This window comes from Cetorhinus maximus, chromosome 18, assembly GCF_964194155.1.
Source record: "Cetorhinus maximus chromosome 18, sCetMax3.hap1.1, whole genome shotgun sequence".
NCBI classification, from domain to species: Eukaryota; Metazoa; Chordata; class Chondrichthyes; order Lamniformes; family Cetorhinidae; genus Cetorhinus; species Cetorhinus maximus.
Window position 1 is genome coordinate 60,130,392 of NC_135896.1, and position 25,879 is coordinate 60,156,270.

The 25,879-nt window shown below is 40.6% G+C and overlaps 1 protein-coding gene across 1 annotated transcript; it reads left to right on the forward strand.

Moving 5' to 3' along the window:
- On the forward strand, positions 1–25,828 carry pnn (pinin, desmosome associated protein). The gene is made up of 9 exons (XM_078562743.1): positions 1–158; positions 3,963–4,034; positions 4,337–4,405; positions 9,710–9,782; positions 10,198–10,292; positions 12,110–12,185; positions 13,801–13,956; positions 14,040–14,178; positions 24,178–25,828. The coding sequence occupies exons 1-9, from the start codon at positions 46–48 to the stop codon at positions 25,308–25,310; spliced, it is 1,926 nt and encodes a 641-aa protein (XP_078418869.1). The 5' UTR covers positions 1–45; the 3' UTR covers positions 25,311–25,828.
- Positions 25,829–25,879: the final 51 nt, after the last annotated feature.

A 25,879-nucleotide genomic window follows, 5' to 3' on the forward strand; every position in this document is an offset into this window, starting at 1 on the left:
CTGGGTTGTTCCCAGAATGCAGTTCGCACGACGGCGAGGGGCAAGATGGCGGTGGCGGTGAGAAGTTTACAGGATCAACTGGAGAAAGCAAAGGAAAGTTTGAAGAATGTGGATGAAAGCATTCGGAAACTGACGGGCCGCGATCCGAACGACCTCAGGTGACCGTCTTTCAGCCCTTGATACCTCGGGCTCGGCTAGTATCGCCGTGGGATTCTTCAACACACACCGTCCCGCCAGGTGGCTGGGCCCGGGCTTAGCCCGCGGCGCCTCCCTGGAAAGTGGCGAAGCCACGGGGAAGGGGCGGGAGCTCAGAATTGACCATTGCGGGATCCCGCTCACTCGCCCATGTGCCTGCCTCCCTCAGGCGTGTCCCTGGCAACTTGGGCCCAGCCATCCCCTGCAAAGCGGCACCGTCCCCGGTGAGGCCGCTGCACGTTATAACCGCGGGACTCACCAGTTAGTTGGTCTCAGCTGTTGGGGGCCGATGAATCTCTCTTTAACGGGGTGAAGCCCGACTTCATTCAGTGACTTGTGCTCCAGTTATATTTTGAGGATTGAAGTATACATAGTGGCTCCCCTTTCATTCATACACACCTGGGAGATAATCCCTTGCTTCGATTGTCTCTTTTCGCGGTTGCTAACAAATTCCCGCGTTTCTGTTCTTCCCTCTCCAATACCACGCTGTAGAATCAATTCGAGGGGATAAAAATCTTCAATAATTAAGGTGGATTCGGAATTACTTGTCAGCTTTCAGGGTAATGATATCTAGGTCGGAATCTTTCCGCAAAGAAAGTTTGTTTAGTTCAATAACCGAGGCCAAAGAGAAATTTGATCAGTAATTTGGGTTTTTTCAAAAATGTTCAGGATATTTCAGTTTCAGTAAATTCATGGATGTAACTTGGCTCTTTGTAGTTGCATGTTTTAGATACTTGCGGAACGAGCACTTGCTTTGATCACTGGCCTATCCTAGAATTTGGGAGGAGAGAAAACTTGCTGAATATAAAATACCTATTTCCCCACTGCAAAACTGTAATGGTTTCAGAAATGGCTTTCAGTGTTGAATCAATCTAAGGGCTCCTTTGACATCAGCTATATTCCTTGAAATATATTATTCTTACATCTTGGAAGTATTGGGATATTCTTGTGTTAAAGGTGTTACATGCAAATGCAAAAATGTTTGTTGAATGTGTGCTTTGACATCAGTTAGGGGGTGGGGTTTATTGTAACTAAATGAGGGTGGTGGGTACGCAGGCCTTAAATCATCGTGTTATGTCCTGGAGTCATTGATTAATTAAAGTTTGCATAACCTGGAGCATAGGCAACCAACTAGGAGGCATTGGCTGATAAATAAAAGCACATATGAGGATTTCAGTATTCAGTAACAGAAGGCTATATGAGAACAGAGGCAGTGGTGTTTAGGTGAAAATGGGAAATCCCATTGCTAGACTGTGTGGGTTTTGAGGCTCAGTTCAAGTTGCATTTTAAGTAACCTAAGATGCTTCATAAGTAAACATGAACATATGGAAGGATTAGGAATAGGCAAGTGCACATCAGGTTCAATCTGAGCAAACAGCTAATAAAAATAGGCTGCAAGGAGATAGATATTCTGTTTAAAAAACCACATCAAGGTGGCTTACTTGCCAGTATTTAGCTCAGAAGCCTTCTGGCTTGTCCATAATTTTAATGGGCAGGTGGTGAGGCACCACAAGGATGATCATGAAATTTGGCAGTAAACAGGTAAAGATATGTTGGCATTTATAAGAAAGCTAACTTTATCCTTTGGGATTATGTTGAGGGGCATCATAAATGAGAATTGTGCAAGAATATAAATGAGCCATATTGGAACTGACTGTGCCGGGATGGGAGGAGATCCCATTGCATCCCTAAAGGCAGAAGGAATGGAGGCAAGAAAGGAGGACATAATGGGGATGAATTGTGAAGCAGTGATGGAGAAAGGTGAAATAGTCAACTGCGTGGAAGGCCTCAGGTAAAAGAGAGCTAATTATAAGTTTTTAGGGAATTATTCTTGAATTCTGAGAGTATTCACTCAATTTTCATTTGTCCTTTTGAGACTTTAACCATTTAGGCAATAAGATGTGGTCTGGTGTTGTAATGTCAGGAAACGTTTATTAAGTGACAAAAGGTAATACTTAGCAAAGTTAGCAAGTGACTTTACTGGCTCAGCATGGTTCTTGCTTCTCGATTCAGCCTAGGGTGCAAGGCGACACGTAATTTTCTCTCCTTCTGTCACTTCTGTGGTTCTTTTGTTTCCTAGAAAGCAGTTTCTTGACTCTATTCCTCAGTTTCCAAACTCCATGCATATTGCTGCTGAAAGCTCATGCTTATTAATCCTTCCTGAGACAAAGCCTGTCCTCAGTGGTGTTTCTGGCCTCAGTTTTCAGTGCATGATCAGTCTCTGGTTTAGGTGGTGCCCAATCAGTTACTGATTTTTTTAAGGGTGGCAATCATCCACAGATGTCCTGCTATTTTGTGATTGGCCCCCTAAAGTGGCATTTACCTGTGGAACGGCCCCTCTCATTAAAATTTAATAACTTTCTACTAAGATAACAGGGTGCCTTAGCCTGTGTTTGCTTATTTGACATAAGGGAGCATGTGATGTTTAATCTACTAATGATTAACTTCTGGGCTCTGCGTCCCAAATGCCCAATTGATGGATGGGCATCAATATTGCATGTCCTGTAAAAATCTCATTTAAGGCAGGCACTTCTCAGTGTTTTGGCTGAAAGATCTGTTTGTTGTTGTGGATTTCAATAGTGACCTGGTGCTTGGCACAAGCTAATTAAAAATAACAAAATAGTACAAAGTGGCACACAGCCTTAAAACTAATACAGAAATTACAAAGTTACTTCATATATAAAACCTACACAAAGCATGTATAAAATTGGTGTGTAAAGATGAGGTGGTAAGATATACTTGCAAAATAAAGCAAGATACATTCAATTGATACTTGTTCAGAAGTAATAAGAGCAAAAGAACTACAAACCAGAATAACTTAATTCTTAAGCTTACAAAACCAAAGCAATACAAAGGCTTGTTGTCTAACTTGGAAAAAAAGTGACTTCTTCCTTTTAAGACATTACAAGTTAAAAGACTAGACTAATTTAAGGGCATAGGACTGAAGGTTTGAAACCTCAGCTGTTCTTCACACAATGGGCCCTTGCGTCTTAGGTAACAAGTACAAACTGATAAGTTAATTGATAGGGAGTGTAATGGATCCAGACTCTGGGTTAGTCAGCTAAGACTGACTTCACAGCAATAGTCTGCAATTAAACCAGGCAAACATATCTTTGCACAGGCCTCGAGCTGTGTGGTATGTTTGACTTATCAAGTAAGGATGGAACTAAAGACAAAGGGTCAATCATGTGGTAAGTATCCTATATTGATTACAATTAAGCATAAGCAAGATATAATTGAAATATATCAATTATTTGATCATTACACATAACTAGACAACAAAATCATTAAATATGACCTTTCCTACATAATGCACTGCATTCATACATGTCATTGGTGGCTTTGAACAAGACAAGCTCCATTCTGAAGGGATTTGATAATAGGTGATGAGAGGTAAGTATAGAGGTGGATGGTGAGAGGAAGATTCACCCCAGGTATTGCTGTATATACAGTACCAGCCTGTTGAATTCAGTACTGTTTTGCACTGGAATGCTCATAGTTAGCCTTTTGTTTTTGTTTTTTTGGGAGGGAATATAAGTGTGCATCTCATTAAATCTGTTTCCTAATGGAAAGCAGAGTGGTGATTCTCTGACTATTAGATTCCCTTCCACGGATCAAGGATCATAGAGATTAGCAAGAAATTTCAAAGGACCTTCATGTTTCGAGAATATTTATTTATAAACACTCAACGCTGTACTATATAATACCCTAGATATATTGACGTGTTTATATATTACTTGTTAATTAAAATTTATTTTTAAATACAGGCCTGGCCAGGCTAGGCGGCTATCCATCGCAGGTCCTGGTGGAGGTAGGGGGCGTGGCATTGGATTACTTCGGTAAGATTGAAATGCTTTACATGTATCCATATCTACTTTTTAAGCTTACCTGAGTTACCAATGGGATGCAAAGTTTTGTTACATTCTGCACCTCAAAGTTAGAGGATGTGCAATAAATTTGTGTAAATGAAAGAGATTCAAGCTTTGGATATCACTGTTGGCCTTATTGATGCATGTTTGTAGCTTTAGATGTCATTTAATGCATACTAGGAGACCTGAACATTTTGGTTTGTCATGCATTTTCTAAAGAAGAAAAGTTGGAAAATAAGTTGCTTCAGCTAACTTGACTTTTGTTTAATTAGGCGTGGACTCTCTGACAGCGGAGGAGGTCCCCCAGCTAAACAAAGAGATTTGGATGGGGCACTCAGCAGGTATGTTATCTTTAGGCTAAAGTCTAGTGTCATTGGAAGAATTTATTTTTGCAGACGACTGCACAAACAACAGTTCAAAATTATTACTTGTTACACTGACTTGGGGTTTTTTTTTTGGTTGATATTGTGACTTAATTTTTGAATTTTCTGTCCATCAGTGTAGTAGAGATGTTCAGATGAGCTATAAAATTCAGAAAATGGGCTCTTTTGTTTTGTACTATATCATGGTTTTGGTTTTTTTTTAAAAGTAACCTGAACTTTGGGTCGAATTTCCCACAGCAGCAATTCTTATGGCACCTTTGCTTTGGTAAAGCCTGCTATATTTTGTAAAGCATACACAGAAACCAGTTAAATTGGTCAAATGTTATTGGCACCATTCTTCAGTTACTCCTGAGACAAATGTATATGTTTGTTTCACTGCTTTTTAGCAATTTGCTTTCCAGCTTGTATTGGTATATTCATAGCATTATAGAAATTTACAGCATAGAAGGAAGCCATCATGCCTATCCAGCTGAATCCCACTTTGCAGTTCTTGATCCACAGCTTGTAGGTTACAGCAACTGAAATTCATATTCTAGTAGTTTTATAGTGTGGTGAAGTTTTCTGCCTCTAATCGCCCTTTCTGGCAGAGTTCCAGACCCCCACCATCCTCTGGGTGAAAAGATTTCTCCTCAACTCCCCCCTGATCCTTCTAGCAATTACTTGAAATCTATGACCCCCTAGTTATTGACTTCTCTGTTGAGGGAAATGGGGAAAAAGACTTTATGTACATATGGTGCCTTTCACGACCACCAGACTTTCCAATGTTTTTACAGCTAATGATGTACTTCTTGGATTGTAGGCACTGTGGTAATTAGGAAACGCAGCAGCTAAATTGCGCACAACAAACTTCCACAGACAGCAATGTGATAACGACCAGATAATCGGTTTTTGTGATGTTGTTTGAAGGATAAATATTGGCCAGGACATCAGGGATATATATCTGTCCTGCTTTTCTTTGAAATTGTGGCATGGGCTCTTTTACATCCAACTGAGGGGCAGTCGGGTCCTCAGGGTAGCGTCTCCATCTGGAAGATGGAACCTCCAACGGTACAATACTCCCTCAGTATTGCACTGGGTTTCAACCTTAAATTTTGTGCTCAAGTTCTCAAATGGGACTTGAGCCCTTGACCTTTTCACTCAGAAGTGAGTGCTACCAACTGAGCCTGGCGGAACTTAGGTCTTTCCTATCCACTCTATACGTCACACGCATTGAAGAAAGCAATGCCAGTACATCCAATCTTTCATCATTGCTAAAGTTCTCCAGTCCTGGAAACATCCTCATAAATCTCCTCTCTACCCTCTTGTACGATCAAATCTTTCCTGTAATATGATGATCAGAACTGTGCACAGTGCTTTAGTTGTGGGCTAACTAAGTTCAACTGTAACCTCCCTACTCTTGCATTCTTTATCTCTGAATAAAGGAAAGTATCCAGTCTGCTGCCTTAATCACATATACCTGTCCTGCTGCTTACAGATCTGCACTCCCAAGGCCCCTTTGTTCCTCTATCTTAGCGGTACCTTATAACATTTTTTGTATTCCCTTACTTTGTTTGCCCTCCCCAATCATTGGCTTTAACAGCCATTATGTTAGGCATTGTCTAGATGTCAGTGAAGAAGTGACCTTGGACCTTTGTGTAATTTTGAACCCTTCAGATACACTTTTATTTCCCTGTGACTCACTTAAACTTTATCAAACCCTTTTGAAGGATACCTCACCTAAACCCCTAATGAAGTTTCTAACCTGTTACAAAATGCATATTCCAAAATTTCATTTAATTGGGGCTTTTAGGCATGTAACAGGATTCATATCAGGCCACTTGTAAGATCTAGAACCCAGCTGTGAGTTGAATTTGTAGCATATGGGGGAGGTGTTGCAGTTGGGTGGGGGGGTGGGTGGTGTGGGGGTGTCCTGGCACAGGTCCTCATGCAGCATATGGACAAATGCTGAATGTGGATGTCCATTATATAAACTGAGGAAACTGTTAGGCTTGGACTCCAGTTGCTAAAAGGAATTTCCTGCAGTCTGGATTGCTACTGAAGGTTTACACTTCTTGGAATATGTTGAAACTTTTATTATCAATTCTGATTCCATTAAAGCTATTTTTGTTGCAGTTACATAATTTTCTGTTTTAACTAAGTCTTCCATTTATGTATGTACATTTTCACATGGATTCCTTTTTTATCTTCCAATATCCTGATTTAATTTTATTATTTGTATTGTTGCTTTTAACCTTTCTGCCTCCATTTAAAAAGCACATATGTATTCTTGATATGGGCATGGCCTCATTTATTACCCATCCCTTTTTGCCTTTGTACAATTCTTTATCTTTGTTAGACACTTCAAAAGTGTAGTTGAGTCACTTGAGTGTAGACTTGAGTTATATATAGACCAGACTGGGTAAGAACAGCTGGTTTCTTTCCCTAAGGATATTAGTGAGCCATTTGAGTTTGTACAGCAAATGACAGATTCGTGGTCACTTTTACTGCTACTAGATCTGTTTCCAGAATTTTTAACTTAATTTAAATTCCCAATCTGCCCTGGTGGGATTGTACTTCATTCTATGGTTATTAGTTCAGACCTTTGATTAATGCACTACAGTCACTATGCATCCAGACCCTGTGTTACTAAAGCTTGTTTTCCCTTCTGAGCAATCTATTCTATGTTCTCTCTTTACACTCCCGCTGCCATATTATCTTGCCTTTTCCTAAGTTGTTAACCTCTCCACTAGAATATTGACACAGTTCTTCTCAAGCTTAGGCTATCCCATCAGTACAGCTTATACTGCCCACATCTGCTCCCAACACCCCATAAATCAACCTTTCTCTCCAAGAAGCACCTAATCGCCCTTTTACCTCTACAATATGGCTGTACTACTGGCTAGCATGTGGCACTATTAGTATCCTGAGACCATCTTTTTGAGGCCCTAGTTATTCTATTTCCTACTTCCTCCAGGAACTGAAACATTTTTCTCCTTTCTATCATTAGTGCTCATATGAACCATGACTTACAGCTCATCCCTTTTCACTTTGTGCTTCTATACTTTGTTATGTCCCCTACCCTGCCACCAGGAAGACAGCACACAATTTATGGTTTCTGAAGTGGCTGTGTATTCCTCAATATTGCACCTCCAACTTCAGTATTTCTACACCTAATGCTCTCTCTTTGCCCCATCTTATCCCAGGTGAACAGTTGCTCCTTGACACCATAGAATTCTTGTAATTCTTGTTTCAGTATTGTGCATATTTATCAGAGAGCTTTAGACCCCTAGGAGTTTTCAGCAATAATTCCAACATTTCTTGTTGCCTGCACCTGTTTTCCAACAATATCTTCAATACTTTCTTAAATGCTATAGTTTCCTATTTGACCAAGTATATCTGGAGTCTACTTATGGTTACCCTACATTCATAGTTTCCAGAGCACTCGTACAAGAGCCCTGCATAACACATCTCTTCCACGCTGCCACAATAAATGGACTTGGACTTGAACTTAAATAACTGAAGGTAGTTTCAAGACATTAATGCCAAATTCTATATTTTTACTCAACTGGTTTCTCACTTGTACAAGTCAATTGCATTTCTCAGCTGTGCGGTTGGCATACACAGTCTTACATCTGATCTTGCAAATTGATATCCATTTCACATTTCTGACCAAACCTGCTTTGGATTTGTCTGTAGGTTCCATGAAGCATTCACTGGAACTGTGGAAGCAATAGACAGGACCCAGACCCTTTTCTTCCAATAGAAAAAAAGCAATGCATATTGCTTCCCACTATGCACTACCCAGATGATCAGATCCATCTTGGGAAAGCTGTCGATGCTGGATATCTTTAGCCTGATCATAGTTGATCTATACTCTATAGAAACCAGAAAATTTAGAGTTAAAATAGAAAATCTTCCCCTCAATACACACCTTTTTGGAGGAATGATAATGTTTTAACTGCACACAGTACAGCAGTCAAGTGCCTGAATAGATTTTACAGTGAAATCGCGATGAGTCAAACTTGGATAACACAATTCTAGTTATGTCAAAGCCGTTAACCAATCCCGCTGGCAAAAGCAAATCCCATAGAAGATGTCCGTTATAACACGCAATTCCGCACTGGTAACTCCAGATTAGCTGAACTTGTCTAACCTTGTCATATTACTGCAGCAACCAATTTGAGCAGAGTTAGACCGCACCAGCGTAAAATCACAGAGCGCTGAGCAAGCCATCATTTGACATCGAGATCTCCTTGTAAAAGGACATGCAAAGGCTAAACCTGAGAGTAAGTTAAAAGGTGTTGATTGGAGAGATGGTGAAGTTGATATAGCAAGTGGAAAACCGTGACGCAGAGCAGACATCACGAAGGAGTGGGAGATTCCACCATAGAGTTTGTCCACCATTATGAAACACAAGCAAGCATGTTGAACAGTTTGACAATCGGGCATCCTCTCCAGCAAGGAAGAGGATGAGAATGGCTGCTTATGGTGATATTGAAGAAGCTTTGCTAATGTGTTCAAGGCAGCCAAGCCGAGAACGTTCCTATCTCTGGCCCAATCCTGCAGGAAAGGGGAGTCACCCTGGCAAAGAACCTGCAGCAACAGATGTCTGGACTGATTCAAGATAAAGCACAGTGTCGTCTTCTGACGTAGTAAGGGGTGAGGATGCAGTGGTTATAGCAGCAATAACAAATGATTGGCTCTAAAATAGTCTTGCCCCTATCTTGACCAAGTATGCACCACAAGACATTTTCAATGCAGATGAAATCGGATTGTTTGATCGTCTCGTCAGGCTGTTCTTTGATGTTTAAAGGTGAAACATAGCCTGTCTCCTTAGCCAATGCCACAGAGGCCGCAGAGATGCTGCAGGATTTCTAACTGCAGCACAAAAACATGTTTGACTGCATTGACGACCATGGATTGTATCGCGCAAGTCCGAAAATACCACTGAGAAGAAATTGCCGATATTTTCCGGAGCTAACTCCTATCATTTTTCAATGCGAAGCTCCAGCCTTTTACAAGGTCAGGCCATTGTAAGATGGGAACAAATTGAATAAAGGATTTTTCACACATTAACTGGCTTGCTGTGTTTTTGTTTGAATCTGTTTTTGACATAGACTGTGTGTGTAGGGTTGCATAGACATGCATTCATGTGGAAATGGGGCTGCCTCAGCTATCACGAAGCTCCGCTTAAAACAAATTTGTGGGCGGCCCCCCTGGGATTTGACTCGTCCGGATTTTACTGTAGTTGAAAATCTAACCAGTGTTCTAATTTTTAAATAGGCTGGGAGATCGTCGGTCTAGGAGAGAGTCACGTCAAGACAGCGACGCAGAGGATGATGAAGATACAAAAAAGGTATTGCATGGTCACAAAATAAAATGTACTCATTTCTGATTCAGTTGCTAAATGCACTGCTGTATATGATACTTCAACCTCACAGCCCAGAATACTCTCAGATCTTTACTGAATTAACAGTTACTGCAAAGATGGCAATATGGGTACTACAGTTGACCTTAGTAGACTAAGGTTAGAGGGGGATCTTTGCTGTTAAGTATGTTTTGGATATCAGTTAAGAACTGGATTAGGCTCCACTGGGGTGCTTCCATAATTGAATAACCTGATGGTAATCAAAGAATGAGGACTTGGAGGAGGTACTGTCCAGGGTCTATTACTATGGAACTGTCTCCAGTATGTATTCGCATCTACCAGTAAATGGTAGTGACAAATTTGTTCTGAAGTGAAATTAATACTTCCACGGTATTCTTTGCAGCCAGCGTTGCAGTCTTCTGTTGTTGCTACCTCCAAAGAAAGGACACGCCGAGATCTTATTCAGGATCAAACAATGGATGAAAAGGGCAAAGAAAGGTATCTTCTACTTTACAGACAAAATAGTGCCCAAATATTAAACTCTTTGGAAAAAGACTTGAAAGTTTACTCATTGATGCTTGGGTTCAACTTTTGTTTTAATTGATAAAGAGCATGTACAACTGGGAGAAATCATTACACTAAAGGCTTGGGCCAAAGTAATTTTTAGAAGGTTTCAATTATTTTTTTTACTTGTCAGCACTGGTGTGCAACAAAAGCTATAGTTCATGTATAATTGACTTTTTCTTAAACTCTCAAATTGCGCATAATACTAACCAAACACAGTTTTACTTTTGGAACTAATTTCAAAGTTGAACTGAAACTATTGAGTTGCAACACTTTTTCCTAAGAAATGATATTTACTGTTATTACCAAAACATTATTAATCAGATTAAACATAGAACATAGGAGCACGAATATGTCATTCGGCCTTTCAAGGCTGTGCCGCCATTCAGTATGATTATGGCCAATCCTCTATCTCAAAATCGTACTCCTGTTCTATCCCCATTCCCTTGGTGACTTTAAAGTCTAGAAATCTCTCTCCTTCTTAAATATCTTCAGTGACTTGACCTCCACAACCTTCTGTTGGAGAGAATTCCACAGGTTCACCACCCTTTAAATGAAGAAATTTCTCTTCCCCTCAGTTTGAAATGGCCTACCCCGTATCCTGAGATTGTGACCCTCTTGGTCTAGACCCCGCCCCCAGCCAGAGGAAGCATCCTCCCTGCATCCAGTCTATCTAGCCCTATGAGAATTTTATACATCTGAGATCCCCCCCCCCCACCCCCCTCATTCTTCTAAACTCCAGTGAATACAGGCCTAGTTGACAGAATCTCTCGTCATATGACAATCTTGCCACTCCAGGAATCAATCTAGTGAACGTTAGCTGCACTCCCTCTATGGCAAGTATATCCCTCCTTGGGTGAGGAGACCAAAACTGCGCACACTACTCCAGGTGTGGTCTCACTAAGAGCCTGTACAGCTGCAGTAAGACGTCCTTGCTCCTGTACTCAAATCTTCTTGCAATGAAACCCAACATACCATTTGCCTTCTTAACTGCTTGCTGCACCTGCATGCTTGCTTTCAGTGATTGGTGTACAAGGCCACCCAGGTCCCTTTGGATATCAACATTTCCCAATCTATTGCCATTTAAATAATACTCCGCCATTCTGTTTTTCCTGCCAAAGTGAATAACTTCACACTTATCCGTGTTATACTGTATCTGCCATGTATTTTCCCACTCACTCAACTTGCCTAAATTGCCTTGAAGCCTCTTAACATCCTCCTCACCACTCAAATTCCCACCTAGCCCTGTGTTGTCAGCAAACTTGAAAATATTACATTTGGTTCCTTCATCCAAATCATTGATATATAGTGAATAGCTGGGGGGCCAATTACCGCAGTACCCCACTAGTCACCACCTGCCACTACGAAAAAGACTCATTTATTCCTACTGTCTGTTAACCAATTCTCAATCCATGCCAATCAATTACCCTGAATTCCATTTGTTTTAATTTTACACACTAGCCTCTTGTGTGGGACTTTATCAAAAACTTTCTGAAAATCCAAGTACACCACATCCACTGGTTCTCCCTTATCTATTCTGCTAGTTACATCCTCAAAAAAAAACTCCAGTAGGTACTATTGCTATAGGGACAGTTAATTGTGAAGACTTTGTAACCCTAGCAAAAATAAATTGTAACCTCAGCATGTTTGACACTGATTTATTTTGCAATATGCTCTTAACAAACAAGTTGTTGGCCCAGTCCGAAGGCTACACATTACAAAGTATCTAATTGTTGTCTTTTGCTTAATAGGAATCGGCGGATGTTTGGCCTGTTGATGGGTACTCTGCAGAAATTCAAACAGGAATCTAATGTTGCAACTGAGAGGGTATTTTTTCCCTTTATTTTTGCTCTTCAGTGTCTGGATCTTGCATCAAGAGTTTGTCCTGATTATTGCAGTGTAATAATGGTGCCTGTAAAGATTTCCAGATTTGTGAGTGGAACAGATGTCATTATGAATCCTGTCCAACCACACAACCGCATAGACACACACACCACTTCACACTTTTGAATAGCAAACTAGAAAATGCCGCTGCATCTTATTCCAGTGCCATGTACCATTCTCCAGGAAAACAAGAAGAAAGCTTTAGAGCCCCATGCAAATATTCATATGCTGTAAGTTGCTGAGGATCAAGGTTACCTTTACTTGCCATGAAATGTGCATCCACCAGTTCATGGTTGCATATTGTATTTTTTTAAATGCAAAATTAATGCAGAGCATCTATTTCCATGCTCACCTTTACTGTAATTTTAACACCTGAAGTGCAGAGCAGCAGTTTGAATTGAGGTACAAAGTATGGTGTAGACAGTGATGTTTGACTGCCTCAGAGGCTTTAAATGATGCCATGTAAGTAGTTATTTGGTCTTTGCCATCCAGTCAGGATCCACACTGAGAGATCTAGTGACAAATAAAGTCAGAGCCTGAACACACTTGCAAAATGTTCTCATTTGCCTAAACAGCCAACCTCATAGCTAATACTTTCATTGGGTGATGATGGAATGATGCATTTCAACACACATCCCAAGGGTGAAAGGACAACGTGCTAACTCACTATGTTGCCCAGTCCCTGAGACTCATTAGTAAAAGATGCCTTTGATCTGTCTGAACTGTGCTAATACTTTAACAGGTGTTTCTCAGCCATTCAAACAAAACTAAATATTTGATACTGTGCTGAATAAATGTCATGCCAAAATTGTTCCTTTGCCCACTGGTAACCCATGGGTTAACTTTTTGAGCACCTCAATTAGTTTATTGTTTCTTAGTTTGCAGCTCATTGTCCAAGACGACATGTAAGTTTATTTAATTATTCTGTACAGCTGTATAATCTATAACTTCATTCTGTTGGTTATCTCCCCAGTTTTTGGTCGATTCCTCTGGAATCGTATTGATTCAAACCTTTTGTATCATTCTACAGTGTAGAAGTTCTGCTGTATTTTAAATTCAGTTCAAGTTGTGCACCATCACACTGAACCTAAAGGCTTTTTCAAACCATTTCGCAGCCTAGCTGCGAAATATGTATATACAATGATAGGGTGTTGAACAAGTTATCAGCACACAGACTGATGCAACTGAAAGGTGTGTGGCTGCCTCTAGTTGTGCCCTTTCAATATAGTGTTTTTCCTAGCAACGACTAGGTCATCTTCGAGTATGTGATAATTACCCGTTACGTAGTATGTACTGTGCAATAAAGTTTAATGACTTTATAATTGCTATTTGTAATTTGAGATGTTAAAGACCTTTAAATACTGCAAAGTTGTTTAGCATGTTGGCATCAGTAAAAGCTGGTAATGCAGTCCTATTACTAATATGGATGGCAGAGTGCTGCTGGCATAAGATGATAAAGAAGTTCAATCCAGAACATGTTAAGATTTTGGTATAGCTGGAGAGTCAGCTTGAGAATTGTATCTTTTTGTTTTGATGCAATTTTCTTTCCAACCGACAGCAAAAAAGACGTCAGGAAATAGAACAGAAGCTTGAAGTGCAAGCTGAAGAAGAACGTAAACAAGTAGAAAATGAGAGGAGAGAATTATTTGAGGAACGTCGTGCTAAACAAACTGAATTAAGGCTTCTAGAACAAAAAGTGGAACTGGCCCAGTTGGTAGGAATTTGTTGTCTGAATAGGAAGTTTATGAATTTTCTGGAAGCTTGATCTTCTTTAATGCTGCTTCTTTTCTCAAACAGCAAGATGTATGGAATGAACATAATTTAAAAATAATCAAATACATCAGAACCAAGACAAAGCCTCATCTGTTCTATATACCTGGCAAACATTGTCCAGCTACTCAAAAGCTTTTGGATGAATCCCAAAGGAAGATGAATGGTAAGTGTTTTAATAGTAGAATTACAAGATTATGGGTGTCATGTTTCAGGCCTGTGAGCTTCATAACTTTCTATCCAGCAAGCTACATTAAGTTAATTGAGCAGTGGCAATCATATTTTCCAGTAAGTCACTGGAATGACTTCGGGTTACTCCTGTAGGAATAGGATTTGCAGAATGCACCAATTCTATTCTGTTGAAGGGTCATGAGGACTCGAAACGTCAACTGTGCTCTTCTCCACCGCTGCCAGACCTGCTGAGTTTTTCCAGGTATTTTTGTTTTTGAGGATATAGATTGTTGGGTGGTTAAAAATGAGTTATCAAAGTCAAGTGCAACCAAAGTACAGGCATTCTTTTGAAAATGTTTTAGCGTAGGAGACGGTGTATGATTTCAACATTGCTTATGGGAAGGAAGATGAAAATGTAGGGTAATATATTTGGAGTTTAGAAGTAAGGGGATAATTAGCTGCTCATTAATAATTGGAGAATAGTTGGGTATTGAAGGGGCGAAGAGTTTCTTTGGTGCTTAGAGGTGAGAGAGATTGTATTGAGGTGAAATGTCTTTTATTTTGTCCTGTCCAGGAGCCTGTGCTGGTAGAACGTCCCAGATATTGGAGCAGTTTTAGACAAAGTCTAAGTCTAGACAAACATGGGCTTTGTAGGATTGTTACTCAGGGTGGTGGGGAGGGAGAGGGCTGTGGAGAAATGTTTGCATTAAAGGCAGAATCAAACTTGAGTGGCATAATTAAAGGACAGTGTGCAAGAGCTCTATTTGAGGGTACTTATCTTGTGCTTTGGGAAGCCTGAACCTGAATTCTTGGTAATTCAGCAATTGTTCTGTATCAAGTGCCAGTGAAATTGATTTTCTTTTTGTAGTTGCATAGTTGATTTGTAGTCCGAAACTATGTACTATTTTAATGGAAAACAACTTAGTGAAATGGCTTGTTCACATGGGATTGAATGTGGGGAGGGCATAGGCTGCAAAGGGATATAGACAGGTTAAGTGACTGGGCAACAAGATGGCAGGAGTATCATGTGGGAAACAGAGGTTATTTGGCAGTCAGAATGCAAAAATAGAATGTTTGTAAAGGCCTTTATTGCAAGAAATATCTAAGGAAGGGTATATTTACCTTGGCAGCCCAGTGAAGGTGGAATGAGAAGATTGTCCTATGATGAGAAGTTGAGTAATTTGGGCATGCACTCAAGTTTAGAAAAATGGCAGGTGATCTCTTTGAAACATTCAAGATTCTGAAGGGACTCGACAAGATTGGCACTGAGAGGTTGTTTCTGCTAGCTGGGCCCAGCCTCCAAATAAGGAGTCGATCATTTAGGACTGAGATGAGGAGAAATTTCTTAACTCTGTAGTGAATTTTTGGAATTCTCTACCCCAGGGGTTGTGGATGCTTCATTGTTGAGTATATTCAAGACAGAATCAGATTTTTGAATCGAGATATGGGGAGCGTGCAGGAAAGTGGAGTAGTTAGATCATCTGCTGTGGGCATATTGAATGACGGAGCAGGCTCGAGGGGCCGATTGGTCTACTGCTATTTCTTATGTACTACTTGAACTTTTTTTTTGCACTTTTGGACCACTTGCCAACAATAAAGTCCCTATACTTGTTTAATATTTTGTCTAAGACTGAAATGGACCAAACCAAAAGGATATATTATTCATTGTTATTTAACTGTTATTTTTAAGAGGATGGAAATAATACAAGAGGCTCATTTAACAAGATGAATTCCAAACAGTTTTCATTTGAAGTGACTCAATTTTATTTAATGTACATACACCCATTAAGCCCATCCAATTCCTATGCTGTGCACCCAAATACACCATATACTCATTTATGAATCATGCATCTTTTGAAAGGCAAGCAAAGGTCAGGGGAGGGGTGGGGATGGGAAGGAAACTGCTGCCAAGTTTAGAAAAAAATTTGAGATACTCCTCTCCAGCATCCTTAGGCAGTCGAACAAAGCTCTTATATTTTTTTTAATGTATTTGTTCATGGGATGTGGGCATCGCTGGTTAGGCCACCGTTTATTGCCCATCCCTAATTGCCCTGGAGAAGGTGGTGGTGAGCTGTCGTCTTGAACCACTGCAGTCCATGTGGTGTAGCGACACTCAGTGCTGTTAGGAAGGATTTTGACCCAGTGACAGCGAAGGAACGGCGATATATTTCCACATCAGGATGTCGAGTGGCTTGGAGGGGAACTTCCAAGTGGTGGTGTTCCCATGCATCTGCTGCCCTTCTAGGTGGTAGAGGTCAGGGGTTTGGAGGGTGCTGTCGAAGTAAGCTTGGTGAGTTGCTGCAGTGCATCTTGTATATAGTACACACTGCTGCTACTTTGTATTGGTGATGGAGGAAGTGAATGTTGATTGGCACCCCATCCACCACAATAAAGTGGGCTGCTATGCCCTGGCTGGTGTCAAGCTTCTTCAGTGCTGTTGGAGCTGCATTCATCCAGACAAATGGAGAATATTCCACCACACTCCTGACTTGTTCCTTGTAGATGGTGGACAGGCTTTGGGGAGTCAGGACATGAGTTACTCTCTGCAGAATTCCCAGCCTCTGACCTGCTGTTGTAGCTACAGTATTTAAATGGTTGGTCCAGTTCAGTTTCTGGTCAATGGTAACCCCAAGGTGTTGATAGTGGGTTCTTGAGCAATAGTAATGTCACTGAATGTCATGGGGGAGATGGACAGATTCTCATTTGTTGTTGGTGGTCATTGTCTGGCACTTTTTGTGGCATGAATGTTACTTGCCACTTATCAGCACAAGCCTGAATATTGTCCAGGTCTTGCTACATATGGACATGGACTGCTTCAGTACCTGAGGAGTTGCAAATGGTGCTGAACATTGTGCAGTCATACTTGAACATCCCCACTTCTGACCTTGTGATGGAAGGGAAGGTCATTGATGAAATAGCTGAAGATGGTTGGGCCTAGGATGCTACCCTGAGGAACTCCTGCAGCAATGTCCTGGACTGAGATGATTGACCTCCAACAACCAGAGCTATCTTCCTTTGCGCTAGGCATGACTCCAACCAGCAGAGTGTTTTCCCTGATTCCCATTGTCTTCAGTTTTGCTAGGTCTCTCTTGATGCCACACTTGGTCAAATGCCTCCTTGAGATCAAAGGCAGTCACTCTCACCTCGCCTGTTGAGTTCAGCTCTTTTGTCCGTGTTTGGACCAAGGCTGTAATGAGGTCAGGAGCTGAGTGGTCCTGGCAGAACCCAAACTGACTGTCAGTGAGCAGGTTATTACTGCGTAAGTGCCGCTTGATAGCACTGTTGATGACACCCTCCATCACTTTGCTGATGATCGAGAGTCAAGTAATGTGGTGGTAATTGGCCGGGTAGGATTTATCCTGCTTTTTGTGGATAGGACATACATGGGCAATTTTCCACATTGTTGGGTAATGCCAGTATTGTGGCTGTACTGGAACAGGTTGGCTAAGAGCGCAGCTAGTTCTAGAGCACAAGTCTTCAGTACTATTGCCGGACTGTTATTTCAACATATTACACAAAACCAATTTCAATCAAAAATAATTTGAAGTGCTTAAAAAATCTACTGTTGAACATTTTTGAAAATTTATAATCAAGTGTCAGAAAGAAAGCTCATCAACTGAACCATTGAAGTTTATAGCTTTGAGATTCAGTTTATCATTTTTGGGCTACACTGTGGTTGAACTATCAAAACTCAAACTCATTGCTATTTATGGGATCATGCAGTGCATTAATTGCCTGCTGCATTTCTCTATAACAATGGCTACACTTCAGAAGTGCTTCCTTGTTGGATGTCTTGGGACCACAGAAGGTGCTACATGAATGCAAACTTTTTTCTATTTGTTATCCTCATTAACAATTTCAAGTTGGTAACCCTTCGTCACTGATTCAGACAAAATGGTGTTTTCCTGCTCACCAGCAAAACTGTTACAATTTTAAAAATACTAACAAATGTCCTCTTAGTCTTGTCTCCTCTGGTTGAAATAGTTCAAATACATCAAGTCTCAAACTCATCCCTGGACTCAATCCCGTAAACCTGTTGTACATTCTTTAAGGTTCCTTCTACAATTTGGTTCTAAAACTACGCACAGCATATTGTTCCCTAAACATTGCTTTTCTGCCTGTCCCTATAAGCCATGACTCCATTGTCAATCAAAAATCTATATAACACAGCTTTGAATACATTCAATGACCCAGCCTCCACTGCTCGAATGGGAAGAGAATTCCAAAGGCTAACAACTGGCAAAAGAAATTCCTCGACTCCATCTTGAAGTCGGAGACCCCTTATTTTTAAACTCTGCCACCTATTTTTAGATTGCCCCATGATTTTGGGTCAAAATCCTGGAACTCCCTTCCTAACAGCACTGGGTGTACCTATACCAAATGGACTGCAGTGGTTCAAGAAGGCAGCTCACCACCTTCCTCTTGAGGGCAACTAGGGATGGGCAATAAATGCTGGCCCAGCCAGCGAAGCCCACATCCCACGAATGAATTTTTTTTTAATCCTCTCGGCATCTATCCTGTCAAGTCTCCTCCATCTTATGTCTCAATAAGGTCATCTCTCGTTCTTCTAAACTCAAGTGAGTATAGGCCCAACCTGCTCGACCTTTCCTCATAAGCCAACTCCTTCATCCCAGGAATCAGCCTAATGAACCTTCTCTCAGCCACTGCCAATGCAAAGATATCCCTCAAGTAAGAAGACCAGAACTGTACATGATACTCCACGTATGGTCTCTCCAATGCCATGTACAGTAGTAGCAACACTTCCTACTTTTATACTCCATCCCCCTTGCAATAAAGGCCAGCATTCCATTTGCCAACCTAATTACTAGCTGTACCTGCATGCTAACTTTTTGTGATTCATGTACATGAACACACAGATCCCTCTGTACTACAGCGTTCTGCAATCTTTCCATTTAAAAAATAATCCCCTTTTATTCTTCCTGCCAAAGTGGACAAACTCACATTTTTCCACATTTTACTCCATCTGCCAAATTTCTTGCCCACTCGCTTAACCTATCTATTTCCCTTTGCAGGCTCCCTTTGTATCCCCCTCACAACTTGCTTTCCTGCCTATCTTTTTATCAGCAAATTTGGCTACAATATGGTTGGTGCATTCATCCAATTCATTAATATAGATTGAAAATAGTTCAGGCCCCAACACTGATCCCTGTGGCACTCCACTAGTTAGTTTGCCAACCTGAAAATGACCCATTTATCCATACTTTGTTTCTAATTTGTTAGCCAATTCTCTGCCCATGTTAATATCACCCCCAACACCAAGAGCATATTTTATGTGGCACCTTATCGAACGCCTTTTGGAAATCCAAACACACTACATCCACTGGTTCTCCTTTTATCCACCCTGTTACATCCCCAAAGCACTAATAAATTTGTTAAACACTATTTCTCTCTCTCCTTCTCCCCCACCAAATCATGTTGACTCTGCCTGATTGTATTATGATTTTCTAAATGTCCTGCTACTACCTCTAGTGGATTCTAGCATTTTCCCAATTGACAGATGTTAGACCCTGCCTGATTGTTTTATGATTTTCTAAATGTCCTGCTACTACCTCTAGTGGATTCTAGCATTTTCCCAATTGACCGATGTTAGACTAACTGGTCTATAGTTTCCTGCTTTGTGTCTCTCCTTTCTTGAATAGTGGTGTTATTTTTACAATTGTCCAATCCACTGGAACCTTTCCAGACCTAGGGAATTTTGGAGGATTTCAACCAATGTATCCATTATCTCTGCAGCCAACTCCTTTAGGACCCTAGGGTGCTGGCCATCAGGTCCAGGGGAGTTGTCAGCCTTTGGTCTCGTTAGTTTTCCTAGTGTTTCTTCTATAATGATTGTGGTTGTTTTAACTTCCTCTCTTTTGCCTCTTGCTTTACTATTCTTGGGATGCTTTGTGTGTCTTCTACTGTGGAAACAAAATACTTGTTCAAAGCCTCTCATTTCCTTGTTTCACATTATTAATTCCCCTGTCCTGCCCGATGAGGGACCAAAGCTCACTTTCACTATCCTTTTTCCTTTTTGTATACTTGCAGAAGCTTTCTGTCTGTTTTTGTATTTCTTGCTAGCTTTCTTTCATACTTCAATTTCTCGTGCATTATTTTAGTCATCCTTTACTAGTTTCTAAAATTTCCCAATTTTCTGTGCTACCACTTGCCTTTGCAGCATTGTACATTTTACGATTTGATACTATTGTTAACTTCCTTAACCACTTATGGTGCACCCTTCTCATTGTCCTTTCTCAATAGAATATATCTTTGAGAGTTATGAAATATCTCATTCTCTCCCATCTTTCATTCTTCTTCTCTACTGCCTTACCTTTTACCCTATTTTCTCATTCCACTTTAGCCAGCCCTGTCTTCATAAATTTAAATAAAGGCAATTACAAGGGTCAGATACTTGTTTCAGACCCAAATTTCTCACCCTGAAACGAATGTGAAATTCTATCATCTTACGATATCTTTTACCTAGAGGATCCTTTATTATGAAGTCATTAATTAACCCTGTCTCATTACACATTACCAGATCTAACATAGTCCATTCCCTGGTTGGTTCCAAAATGTATTGTTCTAAGAAATTGTCCTGAATACATTCCTATGAACTCATCCTCCAGGCAACCTTTGCTAATTCGATTTGTCCAATCTAAATGAAGATTAAAATCTCCCATGATGATTATTGCAGTATCTTTCTTACAAACCCCCATTATTTCTTGATTTATACCCTGTCCTCCAGCGTAGCTATTGCCACGGAGCCTATAAACACTCCCACAAGTTTCTCCTTTGCCAATTCTTATCTCCACCCAAACTGATTTTACATTTTGATTCTCTGAACCAAAATCATTTCTCACTACTGCACTGATCTCATCCTTTATTTACAGCGCTTTCTCACCACCTTTTCCTTTCGTCCTGTCCTTAGGAAATGTCAAATACCCTTGAATATTCAGGTCCTAGCCATGGTCACTTTGCAGCCATGTCTCTGAACTGGCTATCATATCATACTCACTTCATTTCTATTTGTGCTACCAATTCACCCATCTTGGCATGAATCCTGATAAGAGCTTTTAATTTTGCCTTTTTACCTCTTTTCCCTACTCTGACCTTATTTGTTGGTGCACTCAATTGTATGCTGTGTCCCTTCCTCATGTTCTGGTTATCATTACCCACATTGCTACCCTGCACTATTGCCTTGTCCTTTCTCTTTAACTTTCCAAATCTCCCTTCATGTGAACCCTCCCCCCACTATTTATTTTAAAGCCCTCTCTACAGTCCTAGTTATATGATTTGTCAGGGCACTAATCGCAGCATGGTTCAGGCGAAGGCCATCCCAGTGGTGCAGCTCCCTCTTTGCCCAGCACTAGAGCCAGTGCCCCATGAACCAAAATCCATTTCTGCCACACCAATCTTTGAGCCATGCATTCAACTCTCTGATCATAATTACTCTGTGCCAATTTGATTGTGGATCAGGTAGCAATCCAGAGAGTATTACCTTTTGTGGTTCTACTTTTTAATTTTGTCCTTAGCTGCTCGTACTCCTTAAGCATAACCTCTTCCTTAGTCCTACCATTGTCATTTGCACCCACGTGGACCATGACAACTGGCTCCTTCCCCTGCCTCTACAAGTGCTTGCCAGCCCTAAAGAGATGTCCTCAACCCTGGCACTGGGTAGGCGATGCAGCCTTCAGGACTTGCTCACAGCTGCAGAGAACAGTGCCTATCGTTCCAACTACACTGTCCCCTATCATAACTACACTCCTTTTTGCTTCTCCCACTTGCATCACAGTGCTGTTGTCAGCTTACTCATCTTCCCTGCAGTCCCTGCTCTCATCCACACAAACTGCAAGAACGTCAAACCTATTGGACAGTTGCATGCGCTGAGGCTTCTCCATTGCTACCTTCTGGTTCCCCATATTTTATTGCCCCAGTTTAGAGGAGACAAAAAACTTAAGTAACCAATTAATGCCTCCAGGTTTCAGCTCTCTGGTCTCGCTGTCTCTGTCTCTCGTGGACCACTTTTTTTTGAAGGCCCAAACAGCACCACCTCTTTCACTGCACCGAATTCCTTCACTTACCAAAATTTGCGGATTTAAGCACTCTGTCTCGCTGCACTCTCCACTGCCACCTTCGTGCGACTTACTCTCTCTGCAGATGTGATAATCCAATGGTGTGACTTTTGTTCCTGGAATATGGGTGGCACATGTATGGCGGAAGTGTTGCACATTTTTTATTTATGCTGATAGCTTTTATGCTGAACCACATAGCATCGGACTGGACTTGAATGTATGGCAGGACCGATGATCGTTACGTTTAGCCTTGTAGAAGCTGCCCTTTCCTATAGGTCTATATATCTTCCCTGAGCGACATTAGAGATTTTTCTTTGGCAGTTTTCATGGTCAATTTTTCTGGTGTTAGTCTACAAAATTATTTTATTAAATTTAGTTTTGTTGCTGTGGAATTTGAACTCAAACTTTAGGTTGCCAGTCTAATACCATATTTACTAGGTTAGCATATTCCTACATATAATTGTACAGTAACTTGGTAAAATGTCATGTGTTGCTGAAATAAAATTATTGCTAACAAAAAAAACTTCAGTAGAGCATTAATACTAAAGATTTGAGTCCTAGGAGATTAGCTGTGTATTTAACACTCAAGATGATGGAATTTACTTCTCTGTCCCTTGTGACAAATATATGCGAAAGTTCTAGAACAATTTATTTCTGATCCCGTGGATTTTAAAGGTTTCATTTCATGCTGTTAGGGACATTTCTTAATGATACCCAACTCATTACGAAACAAACTAATCTGCAGGGAATGTTATAAGGAGGTAGTGAATGTAGTGCAAAAATTGAATATTGAAATTGGAATTTAGGGCTTTTGTGTTGAAGACTTGAATCTTAACAATCTTTTTCAGCATCTTATTCTTAACCCCTCAATCTAATGTATACAAAGACCTTAATTGGTTAAAGTATAACCCTGTAAAACAGCAGTTTGGAGACTGAGCTAAATTATAACTGGTTTTATGCTTTGGGTATTACATATTTTGAGACTGATAAGTAGCTAGCTATTAACTAATTTGATTCATAGTAACTCGTAATCTGCAATGGTTGCACTCAAATAGAAAAATAAATTCTGGGTTACCTAAGGTGCATATGTAAATGAAATACTTAAGATCCAAAACACTCTAGCACCTTTTTTGAATGAGATGCTAAACCAAAATCTGGCCACCTGAAATGGCTAAGGTGCATGTGTACTCCTAATTCAGAATTACTTCATTCAGATTATTAATTTGAATTGAAAATATAATTATTTCTATTTTATTTAAATTATTTAATTTAACCCACTCTGTATGCTTAATTATTTTGAGCAAACAATAATTTCAGATTGACAAACTGTAATTGAAGTGCTGGAAGTTCTGGTACCATGAAGAACATTCCCCCCCACGTACCTGACTAAATTACTGTAACTGGTAGTTACATCTTGGGTAGTTCTTTGGATCTTGCTGTGTAAAAACTGACTGCAGGTTTTGCATGCTGCACCTCAAAATAAATCTACATAAAGGGCTTTGCCTTTTTAGATGTTGTGGAATGCAAGTGTGGCCTACCATTGCCATCCACCCCCTGCCCCACCCCCAAACCAAAAGCAGAGACCTCGGGCAATATTTGTAGCTTCAGCTGTGTTTTCCCTTCCCTGTTAGCATTTTCCATTTTTGCTCTATTTTCTATAGCTAAGTAACTTCTATAGATATCTCATTGCTAAGGAGTGAGAAAAACTCAGTGGCAGATCTCTAGGGAGCACATCTTGTTGTAAAGCTAGGGAATATTCCTTATGACATGGATCTCTTTATTAAAACAAATCTAATTACAATGCTCTTTTGTGCCTCCCCACACTACCATTGTACTTTATTTTGTTTTTGATGTTATGTTGCACCATAGTACTTGAGAATGTACAATTTTGTATGCAAGTTTGTTTATTTTTGAATCTTTAGGTATTTTTGAACACAGGCGCCTGGAGTTTGCAGATCAGATTAACAGAATGGAAGTTAGACCTAGACGTCAGTCACTGAAGGAAAAAGAACAGCGAGAGGTGCAGAATGAAGAGCAACAGAACGAGGAACAGGAGGGTAAGGTGGCTCACCATGAGGAGGCGGAGGAATTGGGTAACCAGAACAATGATGTAGAAATGGAGGCAGCAGAAGAGGAAGTGGAAGTAGTTGCAGTTAAGAGTGATGCAGGGAAACAGCAAGAGAAACAGCAGGAAGAGGAAGCTGAGGAAGAGGAGGAGGTAGAGGAAGGGGAAAGCAACAGCCAGCCAGAGAGTATGCCTGTTGATAAGGAAGCTAGCCAAAATATAGAGAATGATCAGGATATGGTGGAGGAAGTAGATGAGTGTAGGGAGGAGGAGAGAGTAGAAGAGGTCTGTAAGGAGCCAGAACCTGAGCCTGAACCAGAGCTGGAGCCAGAACCTGAACTCAAAACAGTACCTGAGTTCAAGCACAAACCAGAATCAGAGCCCAGGCCTGAACCCGAGCTTGAATGTTCGATTGGGCCTGAGCCAGAACGAGAGAGTCCTGTAAACACTCAACCTGTAGATTTACAAGTGGAACCACTTAGAGTGTCACCAAGGAAAAGCACAAGCAGGAGCAAGAGTAGTAGCAGGAGTAAAAGCAGAGGTCGTGAGAAAACAAAGAGTAAAAGTAGGAGTCAGAGCAGCAGTAGCACAAGCTCTAGTAGTAGTTCAAGCACCAGCAGCAGTGGTAGTAGTTCAAGCAGTGGTAGCAGCAGTAGAAGCAGCTCCAGCACTAGCAGTAGCAGTGGTAGTAGTAGCAGAGACAGCAGTACTAGCACCAGCAGCAGTAGTGAGAGTCGAAGTAGAAGCCGGAGTCGGGGTCACAGCAGGGACAGAAAGCGTAGAAGGAGCTCAGATCGAAAACGTAGAGTTATTTCAAACGCAGATAAGGACCGTAAGTCATCAAAACCCAGTGGCAAAGATTTAAAAGGATCAAGGGAAAAGGGGTCGCGGTTAGACAGGAAGAGGTCTGTATCAGAAAGTCATTCAGGCAAAAGGTCTTCACGGACTGAAAGAGATCATAAATTGGACAGGAAAGACAAAAAACACTAATTCACAGAAGACTGAAAAAAATGACTTTAGGAAGGCTATGTACAGCTTGATTTGTACAACGTACCTGATAGCTGGAGGGATATTTTCTTTCAGCTGGAGGATAAAGCCGCCTTAAGTCTTGCTTGCTGTATAGTACTTTTATTTCAAAACCATGAGACTTAAAATTGCCATTAGTCCCTGTACTTTTACAATGTTTTGTATGCACATGTTTCTCCAATTACAATTAGTGTATTTCTCAAGATGGCGTTGTATGGAAAATATTGTACTAAGCTTATTAGAAGGATTAGCCTTCCTCCCTTTTCAGTGTTTTTAAATCTGTTGTATTTGACCAATGATGATGCCTCTTCTGTACAGTTGCAATTCCAAGGGGAAAAAATGTCATCTGAACATTGTTAATTCTTAGCGTAAAGATGGTTGTCTTTGAATATGTACTATACAGTTCCTTTATGTAGAATTAAATGTACATTTTAAAAAGATTAAAAACTGTTTGTGTTTCTATTAAAATGTTTTCTACAGAATTTGATATATAAAGCAATCCTTGATTTTTGAAACAAAAGCTCACTCCTAAA